We start from the raw sequence: 14700 nt of genomic DNA, 5'->3' as shown, positions 1-14700 counted from the left end.
AGCAGCAGGGAGGCCCCACATTCCAGACCCCAGTCGGACGGCCAACTCCTCCTCCTAGCCCCCGCTCCAGCAGGCCGCAGAGAACGGGGGTGTAGGAAGACTCCAAACCTCCCTCCACCTGCTCATATGTAGTGTTGATGTATGTGTGTTCTAAGGTGCATTTAAAACCCAGGAGGGCATGGAGCTACCTGCCAGAGCAGCAGGTAAGCGTATAGCCCCTCCTGCTAGCCCTCAATGTCTACGTGTATTTAAAATTGAGAGGTGGGCAACGACGGCAGGGGTGAGGTGTACACCCTGATGGTAATTTGGATTCTATGTAGCGTGCCCACCCCCAAGATCCTATAAGTATGTGTAATGAGAGTGTGAGTAATGTGAATGTCTAAGTTGTGGGATAAAATTGAGGCAGAGGCAGCCAGAAGGGGACAGAGGGGGGGGATGTCTCCTCTGCACCCTGGTGACACACCCCTACCCCAAGGCCCTGCATGTGTGGGTGATTGTGGTGGAGCGGGAAGAGGGAGGCAGCTGGAGATGGGAGGGAAGGAAGGGAGGGCAGTGACCCCTCCTGGGGTCAGCTCCCCGCTGACCCCAGTAGGCACCCCATACTCTGCAACCCGCCAGGAAAGGGGGCCCAGGCCCCTCCAGACCGGGGCCCAGTGCAGCAGCGCCGCCCGGCCCCACAGAGCCCGGGACAGTCCACCTGACCCCACCACAGAGAAAACTGCACCCACCCCATCATCCACTCATCTTCCAGACTACACAAGACAATAGACGCCCAGGCTGAGATCTTCCTCCACCTCTCCTGTATCTCCCCTCCTGCAGAGAGTTCCTGAAGAGAGGAAGGCTCCTGCAGGATGTGACAACCTCCCCCACCAGTCGAAGAGCCCCCCAGGTGGCTCGATGCACAGGCGGCACCCTGCGCCAGGACTGGGCCTGGGCATTTTTACTAGAGAGCGGCCCACCAGGTATTATAGGAAAAGCCATAAAGCCTTTGAACGAAAATAAACGCTGTTGTGACAGTGATGTCCACTGTCTTGTTGGCATATATGTATCAATCTATCAATTGTTTGTTGTAAGACTCAGATAATTATTTTTTAAAAGCTAGACATTTTAAATGAGAATAAGAAAGAAAAGTATTTCATTGTGCCTCCCTTTCCCTGTTAATGCCCTACCTGGCCCCCTGGCAAAACTTTGCTAGACCCGCCCCTGCATAGTTACCAGTTGTCAGCGTAAAAAAGGATCCTGGTGTTATTTGTCTCTCAGAAACAGCTCATAACTTCGCTTCAACTCATCCATGTCACCCAAAAGGTAAACCTGTTTCTCCATCACCTGTTCAGCTCTGATGATTCAGTAAGGACATCTCCTGGTTTCATCTTCATGTTTCCCTCTCACCAGATATACAAACCGATATCATGACCAGCAGCTTTTACAGCTGTGGCTCCAGCAAACATCAGCTGATACTAGAAATTAATATTAAATCAATTCTAACAACAGCTGATCAAGCTTAAACGTGCTGCTGTTGTTTAACACGACCTCCGCTGGTTTCTTCTTTCTGGTGCAAAGTGGGCGATAAACAAACAAGAGAGAAAAGCCGATCAGCTGATCACTGATCAGTTTCATGATTGAAGTAGAAACAGGAGAGAATGAGAGAAGAAGAGGCAGCTGTGCAGCTTCAGCTTTGTGTCTTTTTCATTGTAGCTGAAGTCCGGGACAAACTGTGTTCCTTTTCACCTCAGTACGAAACGCGTAATATTTTCTCCGAACACAAGACGATTCCGTTTTTTACGGGATGGTTGGCAACTCTAATAATTAACCTTATGAACAAAATAAAGTTCCACATCAGTAACATAGCACCCACCCAGCTGTATAGAAACTCCGTCATGCTAGCTAGCACGCAGTACGAAAAAGTCAGCATAACAAAAATAAATTACACCTAAACTTGGTTTATATCTGACCCAGATAGACTGCAGGTCATAACTTCTTACCTGAAGTTCAGTTCACCTGACACTCGGACGGCAGCCGCCTCGGCTCTCTCTTCCTTCTGCCTCTCCTTTCTCTCATCCACCTGCTGGCCTTAACCACTTGCTAATGTTACTGAATCTGTGGAAGCTCCGCGATACCCATCACACGAAGTAATGAATAACGAGCCTATCTAAATCCCAGTAACGATTAACGCGTTCCTGATTTTGGCATAATAACTAGTTACCGTGCTCGTTACCACAACAATAACGTAGTTACCGTAACATGTTACTTAATAACGCGTTAGTCCCTACACTGGTGATTGCATTGTGTAATCACCCACATGTGTTTTGCCTTCCATTGTTGCCATTTCTGTATCATTAACCACAAAAGCACTTATAAATCCACCTTTTATTTAATCTCTTTATGTAAAGTGAGTAAACTAGAATAGAATCACCACTTTATACTTATTCAGAACATTTAGTGCACATCAGAATGATGATTCTGGTGCATTTACTCGTCATCAGGGTGGGTGGTTGGTGTGCTGATGGTTGGAGAATGAAACTATTGTAAAATCTGGCTGTCCAGGTCCTGATGCTGCTAAACCTCTTTCCAGAGGGCAGCAGGTAGAACAGTGCATGGTGGGGGTGGGCGGAGTCTCTAATGATGTTATGGACTCTGCTGAGACAGCATCTGTGCTCGACATCCTGGATGGGTGAAGGAGAAGTCCTGATGATCGTCTCTGCAGTGATTTCCTCTCTGAGGCCTTGAAGCTGTCAAACCAGATGCAGACACAGCTGCTCAGCACACTTTTGATGCTGCCTCAGTAGAAAGTGGAGGTGATGGAGGAGAAAGGTGTGCTCTCCTCATCTGACGCAGGAAGTGCAGACACTGCTGAGACCGCTTAACCAGTGCTCATGTGTTTAGTGACCAGTCTAAAATCTTAGTTATCTAAACCCGTTGCCTACACTGAAATCCAGCTCAGCTTAATTGAATAATAAAGAAACCGTGTATAGTCTTTTCTTTGCTGTGTAAAACTAGATTTCATAAATATTAGATTTTACGCATTTATTTTTTAACTTAAGGCTGCTTTTCATTTGGGAGACGCTATATTCACATGGAGCAGCACAGTGGCATGGTGGTTAGCACCATTGGCAAGAAGCAAGAAGGTCTTAGGTTGAGCTCCACCATCTGGCTGGGATTTACATGCGCTCCCTGTGTGTGCACGGGTTCATGTAATCCAGCTTCCTGCCACAGTCCCACGACATGTAGTTAGTGGGGTTAGATTCTCTCTGGTTCTTGACGAAGGCGGTCGCATTTTCTTCCTCTCCCTTCCCTTATCTTTCCTGCTTGGCTTTCTCACGTCTCTGTCTAGTCTTGTCTACTTCTCTCGGAACTGGCTTGGCTCTGGCTTATTGAAGAATAAAGAAAACGGAAACAGCTGTTCAAATCCCCACAAGGCTGCCCGCTATGTTGATTGGAACGATGGAGCAAGCCGTGGCTTCTCAGAATGGGCTCATTAGATGCAGCACGGATGACATCCTGGAGAAGCTTGTGGCTGCTGTGAGACTATGACAACATCTGACAACATCTTGTAGAGGCTCACGGCTGTCGTGAACACTCATGCACTACGAGCAAACTGGATAACATCTCGGTATGGATGGATAACATTGTAGAGAGGCTCACGGCTCTCCAACGGGAATGGTGAGAGACCACTGATGAACATTGGGTACAACATCGTGAAGCACAACATCATGCTTCACGATGTTGTTGTTTTCTGTTCTCATGCTGTCCTCCCATAGGAGCCCAGCATGAGTAGAGGTCTCTTTTTTCCGTCCTCGTCTTGCCCACTGTATTGTACATTTCAGTGTTTTTCCATAATACTACTGGCCTCTGACCTGGCTCCCCATGTGATCTCTGTGTTGTGTATGTAAGGTTGGGGGGGGGCATTTCGCTGCAGGGCAACTTGCATGTGACAAATAAAGGCTGACTTAAAGATGACTTAAAGATAGTTAGTTAGTTAGTTAGTTAGTCAGTTAGTTAGTTAATAGATGATTCTTAATAGACCCTGTGCACGAGAAAATGCTAACTTCCTGGTTTGAGACCGGATGTGGGGTTGTACATTTCTGGTAGCTTTACTTTGCAGTCAATCGCTACTGCGAAGATATACTCCAAAATCATGTCTATAACTCGAAAACGGAAAAATCGCGTTAAGTTACAAAGAACAGAAGGTGGGAACACTCACCACTGTTGTGTCATAAAAAATCTAATGATCAATTTTGACGTTTAAAGAGTTTAGATCGATCAGTTGTTTACATCACTCAACACAAGCATTACAGAATCAGAAGACACATCATCCACATTCAGAAGCACATCTCTGTATAGTGACTGGTCTTGTGATTTAAACAGGCAAATGTTCAGCATTCAAACTACAGGTGAAGAATAGATGTTTCCCCCCATTATGTCGATATCAGCTACTCAAGTACACACCTACACAGCATGCTAACAAACCGTGAAAAAAAGCCACACAAAAAATGAATGATTGCTGGTAAGGGTTTCTATACATTAGTATTTACGAAGGGTGTGTTGTGACTTACCTTCAAAATTACAGTGGTCCCTCGCTATAACGCGGTTCACCTTTCACCTCGCTGTTTCGCAGATTTTTTAGTGCAAGTTTGCATGCTTTTCTTTTTTTTTTACATCACATTGTGTCCTGCGTCCTGATCGCTGCAGACGATCTCCTCCGTGACGTCTCTCCTGTACAGTACAGAATCGCTGCATCGATCGCTAGCAGTGTGACTCTGAAGTGCAGTACTGTATGTCGATGATGTCGACGAAATGTTTTGCACCATCAAAAAATAAAATTGGCTACTTGATTTCACCTATCGCTGGTTATTTTTAGAACATAACACCCGCGATAAACGAGGGACCGCTGTTTACAGATACTGAGAAATATAAAATTTGAAACCCTTTTCTCTTTTGCTCTGAGGCGCGGGGGAAAAAATTTCAACAAGTCGATGAACATCATTTACAGATATATTGGGTAAATGCCCAAGACACCTATAGAAATGTAAATCGCCGCTTGATTCATTCATTTGCTTAACTTGTTTTGGACTGTAAACAAGGCGCGAATAGGACACCGGAAACAAAGCTCCCCACAGGAGTTTCCGCACCGGAAATAGCATATGCTAACGTGCACATAGTCTATTGCCCGTAGCTGTGAATGGCTGTCTGTCTCTGTGAGACACACTTGTCACTATCCTGGGTCTGCGACCCAGTGTTTTGAGTTGTACTATTATTGATCTTTGATTTCATAATAATTTGTCACTGCTAGTCTCTTGGTTTTGGTTTTCAGTGTTTCTAGCTCATTGGTTTCTTAGTGTATCATGATTTCTAGTCTTTAGGTTTTGATTATGTGCATCCCCTGTGCTCCTTTTTTTTTTTTTTTTGTCTACTCTGTGCCTTCATACCCCACATTAGAGGTCTCTGTGTTCTCTGTCTTCTTTGTTATCCTTGCTTCTGAATTGTTGTGTTTCCTTTTTTACTTTCAAAGTCCATGTTCTATGTCATTGTATTCTGTTTTGCTTCCTGCCTGTCCCGTCACGTCTAATTAGGTTCAGCTGTGTCTTCCTCCTGTTGTGCATTCCCCTCGTGTGTATATTTAGTGTGTGTTTGGGTCCACTCCTCATTCTCTTTGCATGATTTACCTTCGCGAATTGTGACAGCGATAGACTGCTGACACAGTAAATATCTGGGCAGCAGGAATGCAAGAAGCAGTTGATGGGTTTGTGGACACCACAGAAGCAGTAGGAGTAGTGCGTCCATCAGTAATTTTTATTTCCTTATCCAGTGCAGGAAGTGCAGCCACTACTGAGGCCATGTAACCATTGCTGATGTGTTTAATTACCAGTGCAGATTGTCAGTTTTTTGTACCTGAGAAACTTGATGCTGCTGACTGTCTCCACAGCAGTTGTCAATGATTAGCTGTCAATGAATGGGCTGTCAGTCATCTTCTTAGTCTTTTTGATGCTCTGAATAAGATTGTTGACACTGCACCTGGTCCACTGATTGCTTCACCTTCTCTCTATAGAACAGATCTATGTTCTCCCTAGTGAGACCCACCTCTGATGTGTCATCTGCCTACTTGATGATGTAATTAGAGGGAAATGCAGCACTGCAGTCATGTTCCAGCAGCATCAACAGCAGTAGGTTCAGGACACAGCCCTGCAGGGAGCCAATGGAGAGGGAAATTAAGTTAGAGGTGTTGTTTTCCACTCTCACTGAGCGAGGTCTGTCAATGGGGAAGACCAGCAGCAAGATCCACATGGGGATGGAAATACTTGGGGGGTCAGTTTGCTCACCAATTCCTGGGGGATGATCAAACAACAAACATCCATTCATGCCCAACTGTTCTCTTCCAGATCTGTCACACTTGGTGAAGAGAAAAGAAAACATTACTCTATTACTTTATGATCGTTCCTGTTTCATTATGTTACCTAGATGCAGAAGTACCATGACTGCAATATGGACATCTGCACTCGTTCCGGTGTTGTGCCAAAAAAAACCCCAAAAAACAAAAAATAAAAGAACAAAAAACACCGGCTCACTGTAACCCCTGACTTTGCCTCTATAATCTTCAGTGACGCATCCCCTCATGATTAATACACAAACAGGGTTGCCTTTCATGTGTTACTGTATAGTGACATGAAAAAAAACTTTCCCTCAAATGTGTTTAAACTGAAGTAATGGGTCTGTTCTGAAAATGTAATGAGTAGAAAGTACAGACATTTGTTTAGAACTGTAGGGAGTAAGTAAAAAGTTGTCAGAAAAATAGGTATGTATACCTGAAAATTCTACTTAAGTACAGTAACAAAGTATTAGTACTTTTTTACTTCCTACTGCTAGATGACACAAAGGCAATTTAGTGTATAAGGAAAACAGAATCTGGCAACACAGAGAAATGTCAAAATCCACAATAGAGAGACTTCAAATAGATCACACTGAATTTCGTAGAAACATGTACAGGTACAAGAGAACGCTACAGTACTACAAAGCCTAAGCATCCTCATTACTGCTTTTATTACCTGTTAATGATCAGAAACCAAAAGATAGAAAATCTGTAACATATTTCATGACATAAATGTAATTGTAATTTAATTACTACATTTAGAAAAGTATTTTGGGGCATTACTATGCTACAGCAAAATGTAATGGGATTTCAGTAGTGAGTTATAAACTCATGTGTTAGACCCAATCCTGGTTATATCTCGGGTTATTACATAGTATTTGTTATTCACTTTATTCTCACTTTCTCTCTTTCTCTTTATTCTTTTTAGTATCATATTATCACCGCTGGTTAGCTGTAGTGTAAAGTACTACTGTTATGTTATCCATGTTAGCTCAAAATTTGAGCTTCATATTAAATATTGACGTTATCACACACCTGACAAATAGCACTAAGTGGAAGTGAGATTTAAAGCTTCTGTTTATTGTTACGTTTGATGTGATTAACTGTGTGTGAAGAGACAACGACAAGAATGAGAATATTGACATGTTCATTTCATTAAAGATACGTTACTGTATCCTTGTAAAAGCTGTGGTTATGTTTAAATTCATCATTACTCTATAAACCTTAAACTGACAGTAAAAATAAATGTGCTGTCAGACTTCAGAATATGTGAGATCACTATTTATTTATTTTTTTTAGTTGTTTAATTTTTTATTTAATTTTTGGTTCAAGGTCATATGCTGAATCAAAGTAACACCAACGTCAGTAGTTGTATTTAAATAAAGAAGTGCTGGAGAAATGATCTGACTTTAATTTTTATGGATTTATGACTGTAATTAAAGTAATTAAGGCTATTTATATGTTACTCTATACAGTCTGTTTCATTTATAAAAAACACAGCAATCAGATTGAGTAAGGGGACACAATGGTTGGAAACATGTTGCTCACACTGTGAAGCTTGAAGAATTTTGTCACTGTGCTGCAGAAACATCAACATCTGTCTGTTTTTCTTTCTGACAGATGATCAGATCTGAGAGGGAGAAGGATGAAATCATTCAGAAGCTGATGCAGAGATATCTTACAATAGAATCAAAATTCAGTGAAAGCATCGTTCAGCAGACAGAGGTAAACATGGACATATGTGATGCTGTCATCCTCCCAATGATCACAGACCTGTGCACTTATATTCCTGCAGTTTTGTCCAGCAGCAGTTTCTGTGTCATTAACCAAACACAACTTTGAAATCCTACCACTCCAAGATTGTTGACATCATCCCACAACACTTAATGTTGTTAGCATCATCAGCTTCATCATCATCATCAGCTTCCTTATATTTACTTAATACAGCTTTAATGTGACTCTGGTTGTGTTTTAAACATGAACATTTCATCCTTGTGCTATTTCTTCATGTTACATTTCACCTGCAGTCAGAGAAGAACAATACTGAAATCATCAAACAGCTCCAGCAGATGAAAGAAATAGCAAAGGACCTGGAGAATCAGTTGGACTTCAAACATCAGGAGGTTTGTCTTTCCATTATAAACATTCTGAAATTACTGACCCGATTTTTACTTATGAATACAATAATAGTTTACATCAGTATTTACTCACCACTGGACTGCCCAATATAAATAAATACATCTAAGTCTAAAGGTCTAACTATCTAGGATATTTACATATAAGAATATAATAAAACAAGTGTATATGCACATTATTAGTAAGGAAAAACGGTGCACAGTCTTACACTATAAGAAAACAGTACAATAAGAGTAACAGTAAAATACTGGCTGCACGGTTGCCAGCACTTCATTTTAAAATTTTCAACCACCATACTATAATTTATTTTAAAGGGGGATACTGTACTTTTTACAGGACAATACTGTAAAACCCAGTAATGCAGTAAATACAGTATTTATATAACTTTTATTAGCATAACTATTATATTATTTATATAACAGTTATATTTATAATATTATTGTAATTGTTCAAATGTGTATATAGTGATACTTTATTTTTACAGTAAATTACTGTGTGAAGTTGATTTATTTGCACATCGAACTTACTGCGTAACAGCACAAAATTCAGAGTTTTACGCATCCAAGCTTGCTTTCTTAACTACATACATACCAAATTTGTTATGATTATGCAGAAAATATGTCCTGGAAAAATGCACTATTAAAAAAAATGACATGAAGCCATGATGAGACAAAGATTAGGAACAAATTCAGCTGAAAAACACCCCCACACCATGATGCTGCCACCATCATGCTTCACTGTTGGGACAGGTCATGAGCATTGTCTGATTTTCTCCACACATACCGCTTAGAATTCAGGCCAAAACGTTTTATCTTGTTCTCATCAGACCACAACAATTCTGTGTTTTTCTGTCAATATGGGGTGCTGTGTGTACATTGTTGAGGATAAAAATGAACTTAAATCAGTGGAAAATTTAAGCGGAAACAAAAAGCCGTTTGTTTCCACGCTGGGCAGGCCGGGCAGGCACAGGGACCATGACACAGAGTGATGCTGAAAAACTAGTTCATGCATTTATTACTTCCAGGCTGGACTACTGTAATTCAATTATTATCAGGATGTCCTAAAAACTCCCTGAAAAGTCTTCAGCTAATCCAAAATGCTGCAGCAAGAGTCCTGACAGGGACTAGAAAGAGAGAGCATATTTCTCCTGTTTTGGCTTCCCTTCATTGGCTTCCTGTTAAATCCAGAATTGAATTCAAAATCCTGCTCCTCACATACAAGATCTTAAATAATCAGGCCCCATCTTATCTTAATGACCTTGTAGTAACATATCACCCTATTAGAGCACTTCGCTCTCGCACTGCAGGCCTGCTTGCTGTTCCTAGAGTATTTAAAAGTAGAATGGGAGGGAGAGCCTTCAGTTTTCAGGCCCCTCTTCTGTGGAACCAGCTTCCAGTTTGGATTCGGGAGACAGACACTATCTCTACTTTCAAGATTAGGCTTAAAACTTTCCTTTTTGCTAAAGCATATAGTTAGGGCTGGACCAGGTGACCCTGAATCCTCCCTTAGTTATGATGCAATAGACGTAGGCTGCCGGGGATTCCCATGATGCATTGAGTTTTTCCTTTCCAGTCACCTTTTTCACTCAGTATGTGTTAATAGACCTCTCTGCATCGAATCATATCTGTTATTAATCTCTGTCTCTCTTCCACAACATGTCTTTCATCCTGTTTTCCTTCTTTCACCCCAACCGGTCGCAGCAGACGGCCCCGCCCCTCCCTGAGCCTGGTTCTGCCGGAGGTTTCTTCCTGTTAAAAGGGAGTTTTTCCTTCCCACTGTCGCCAAAGTGCTTGCTCATAGGGGGTCATATGATTGTAGGTTTTTCTCTGTATTTATTATTGTGCGATCTACTGTACGATATAAAGCGCCTTGAGGCAACTTTTGTTGTGATTTGGCGCTATATAAATAAAAGTGAATTGAATTGAATTGAACATGCAGACATGCACATATAGTGACATCTTATACCTTCCGGTCTGCCGTCAAGAGCGAGCATTGATGGTGGTCATGTAACTGATGCAAGCCAGATCCTTTTATTTAGGAAAATTGTGATTAATAGTTAACTGTTATTGTTGAAGGGCACAGGCAGGACTCCACACGTGCACACACATTAAAAGAAATGTGTCTCAAGAAAATGGCACATTGGGCACCCATCAGGAAAGGGGCAGGTGCCCTGTGTTATTAATTAATTAAATGTGTCAGAAATATCTAATTATTTCCAATTTTAATTATTTATTGCCACATTTAATTAATTGTTTAATGGTCTATTTATTTAATTCAATATGGCAGTCCTGGCATTCCATAGCATAATATAAGTAAGGGAAATGTAAAAGCTTAGTTTTGGAGACACTGCATTGAAAGTCAGATATTTCCTTAGCATTTCCGATGATTTACAAATACTTATTCATGTATTACTTATGATTATTGTTATTTATTATTATTATTTTGTTGTTGTTGTTGTTGTTGTTGTTGTTATTTTTTATTATAATAATAATTATTATTATTATCGTTGTTGATGTTGTTATTATTAATATTTGTAATAACATTTCACCTGCAGGTTGAGGAGTATACTGAAATCATCAACCAGCTTCAGCAGGAGAAAGAAACGATACAGAAGCTTAAGAGGCAGTTGGAGTACCAAAATCAGGAGGTTTGTCTTTCCATTCTAAGCATTTTGAATTTGCTGAGCCCAAAATCTTTATGAATATAGAACATAATTGACACATTATATACAGGTAGTGTCAGTATTTACATTGGTAAATGGCCTGGCCTGTATTTATATAGCGCTTTCTAGTCCCTAAGGACCCCAAAGCGCTTTACATATCCAGACATCCACCCATTCACACACACATTCACACACTAGTGATGGCAAGCTACATAGTAGCCACAGCCACCCTGGGGCGCACTGACAGAGGCGAGTGCAATATAATTGGATTGTGCAATATAAATAAATATATTTAATTATATGCTTCGCTTAAAATCTTTCTTTGTAAAACATCCCATTACACAGACATTCCAAGGAAATGAAATACATATCAATGTCTCTTTTGTTGAATGTAGAATCAATTATTGTGCATCCCAAACATTTTCATATAACTGTAAAATTCAAAAACTAAAGAATGAACTGATTAAATTTTACGAATAATTCCAAAACTATTTTGGTCACACAAAATAAAACTGAACATATATGTATGAATGCCTGCTCAAAAATTTTGCGACTGAAAACGTGATAATTGTCAACTTTCAAATGAAATGCTTAACTTTGGAAAAATATAAATAAAGGGAGGAAAAGCTTGAATTTCTCCTTTTGGTTTACATCCTTACTGAATGGTGTCAACTTTACAAATAATAAATCTCAACACAGTTTAAGAGATGAACAGTTTTAGAGGCTCACTTTCTTCCCTCTTTTAATCGACTCCCCCACTTTTTTGCTCAGTGAGAGAATTGAGCTCTAGGTGTTCCTGCCAGGATTGTAAACTGGGGCTTGAATGGAGTCAGGGCCATTCTCATACACATGTGGATGTGATCATTGATGAGCTGGGAACAATATTTCGTTTTGATTATGTTCACTGTGGGGAAAACTGCATAGATTTTGGGTGTGGAGCCAAACATGGTCAACTTGCAGAGGGCTACTTTCCTCAAACCTGGGAAATTTGTCTCAAGGACTCTTTGGAAACAGAAAGTTCAAACTGCTCTTAGGGTCCACATCTGCTTGGAGATCAACCTGTTGCATCCACAGAGGGCCAGCATTCACCCATTGCATTTTCACTGTCCATTTTTCTTTTTGGCACAGCTCCATTAGTTCCTTATTTTCTCTTCCTCTCTCTGAATCATCTGTCTGTTTTTATTATATTGATTAGTTAATTTTTTTGTGGTTCAAATTCATAAATTGGATTTAAAGCACAGAGAGCAGAGTAGTGGCAACCCCAGGAGCCGAATATTAAATCGAATGTCAGTGAAAGCAACACTCAGAAGACAGAGATAAACATGGACATATGTCATGGTTGTCATAGTAACAATGATCATAGACCTGTATTGTTACTTCTCTGTGACTTTCTGTTCAATGTAGTTAATGACGATAATATGATGCTGATATGATTTGTTTGATGTGATCAACCTTCTAATTTCTGACTTTCTGTTGAGAAACAAGAAACACAAATTAAAAAAACAATACACAACACAGTAGTGTTAGCCCCAATACTCATATTTAAATAAAGTCATTTATTAATGAACTGGTTTATGTAAACTGGATTAGTGTAAGAAAATGGATCAATGGACAGTTCTTAATTAAATAACTTTTATTGAAATAAAAATGCATGAGTACTGACTGCCACTACTTAGAAAGATGTTTTTTTTAGTCATATTTTTCCTATAAGCAGGCCTGAAAAATGACATAAACCGTTCACAAATTTTCAAAGCATGAGACTTTTCTAATGTCTTTTAATGTGCAGTTAGAGAAAATAATTCTAAAATTAGCATTAGCTTCATCAGGACAAAGAGAAAAGATGGGATGCTGGGAGGAAAATTTGGAAATTGAGGGATTTGAGTTAATTTTTTTACAACTCTTGAGGTTCATCTTTCCATTATCAGCTTTCTGAATTTGTTTATTCAACTTTTTTTTATTAAGTAATGTAGAGAAAATTTTAGAATTGAATCTTTTTTTAATAAATATTTTTTTTTAATAAGGAATTTCTATATACTGATGCAGATTATTTTAAACTGCATAAACTGATCAGTGATGTCAATGAAAATATGTTCAAAGAAGCCCCATAATATATCCACCATCCCGCAAAAAAGAACGTGTTAATAATCTAGGCGCTCATTAAATTAATCACCTGAAATTAGATCTGTTCCAAAACCTTTTACTGGTGATCTATATTAAGAATCCGTTTTATTTTACTTAATTAAGTAAAAACTGATCTAAATATACTCGTATATTGCAGACATAATTATTTTGAAGAATATTTCTGGAGTTTTTGTTTAAATATATATATATACACATGTATATATATATATACATATATATACACATGTATATATATATATACATACATATATATATATACATACATACACATATATATATACATACATACACATATATATATACATACATACACATATATATATACATACATACACATATATATATATATATATATATACATACATACATACACATATATATATATACATATATATACATATATCAGGTCGGTTATATTTAAGTAAAGTGGAGCTGTAACTGGAGCTTTAGTGAAGTGTGGTAAACATACTGCAAATGTTTAATTACAAACATTTCAATTTTCAGTTCTCTTTCATAGCTGTAATCTTTTTTTTAAAAATTTCTCTTCTGTCTTTTAGTTGGTAACGGAGCTCGAGGAGGAGAAGAAGAAAACTGAGGAAAAACTCAGAAAAGGGTTTGGGGCATGTTTTGGGAGGGGGAGAAAGTGTAATCAAAACTAATTTGGAAGTTGCTTGACATATAACTCAGGAGTGCTTGGGGTTAAACTTGATGTCTGTTATCTGACTGATTCATGTTTAAATATTAAATAAAAAATTATTAAAAATTAAATATTAATTGCACATAGGTTCATGACAAGAGCTTTTGCTTACTTCACTTAGTCTTGATTAAATATATAGTGTTTCTTGTGTTTAATTAAATATTTCTAAATATCCCAAATGCTAAAGCCTATCTCTCTGTTTAATTTTATAGAAAAATTAACAAACCTTACTAAGTAAAAATATATTGATAATACACTGCTGTTGTCTGATTTATTTATTTTATTATTATTATTTTTTCAAAGATTTAATTGATCAGGTAACAACTCATGAGCCAAAGCACTATTCTGGGAACATTTGTGTGTCTGTGTGTTTAATAGGGTTAATATGTTGTTCATTTTTCTGTGTCAGACAAATAGAACTGTAATGTTGCAGTACCTGTGTTATGGTGTTTCAGAAACATTTTTATATAAAAGTCTTAGTTTTAATGTTAACTGAAGTAAGAAATGGAAAAAACAATCTTGAATCGTTTAACACTAAATTTCAAACTTATTACTAAGATAAATGAAGTTCCAAAACAAGTTTCTCATTTTTCTTCTGCTGTATGTAAACATATTTTATTTATTTATTTTCTCATGCATGATATTTTCACTGGGTGTCGCAGAAATGGACCCAGAAGCAGACAGGATGCACAGAAGCGA

General features: G+C 38.8%; 1 protein-coding gene across 1 annotated transcript in view; it reads left to right on the top strand.

Annotated features, from left to right (window-relative positions):
* The window catches only part of LOC120434296 (butyrophilin subfamily 3 member A2-like), a 62150-nt gene extending 47558 nt beyond the window's left edge, over positions 1 to 14592 (top strand). Inside the window, exons 11-14 of the mRNA XM_039602110.1 lie at positions 7985 to 8089; positions 8392 to 8487; positions 11055 to 11147; positions 13862 to 14592. Of these exons, the coding sequence (XP_039458044.1) occupies positions 7985 to 8089; positions 8392 to 8487; positions 11055 to 11147; positions 13862 to 13963 (396 nt within the window). The 3' untranslated portion in view covers positions 13964 to 14592. The remainder of the gene's footprint in view (positions 1 to 7984; positions 8090 to 8391; positions 8488 to 11054; positions 11148 to 13861) is intronic.
* Positions 14593 to 14700: the final 108 nt, after the last annotated feature.

Source organism: Oreochromis aureus, linkage group 3 (assembly GCF_013358895.1).
Source record: "Oreochromis aureus strain Israel breed Guangdong linkage group 3, ZZ_aureus, whole genome shotgun sequence".
Taxonomy (NCBI): domain Eukaryota; kingdom Metazoa; phylum Chordata; class Actinopteri; order Cichliformes; family Cichlidae; genus Oreochromis; species Oreochromis aureus.
This window is presented reverse-complemented; position numbering and strand designations above follow the sequence as displayed.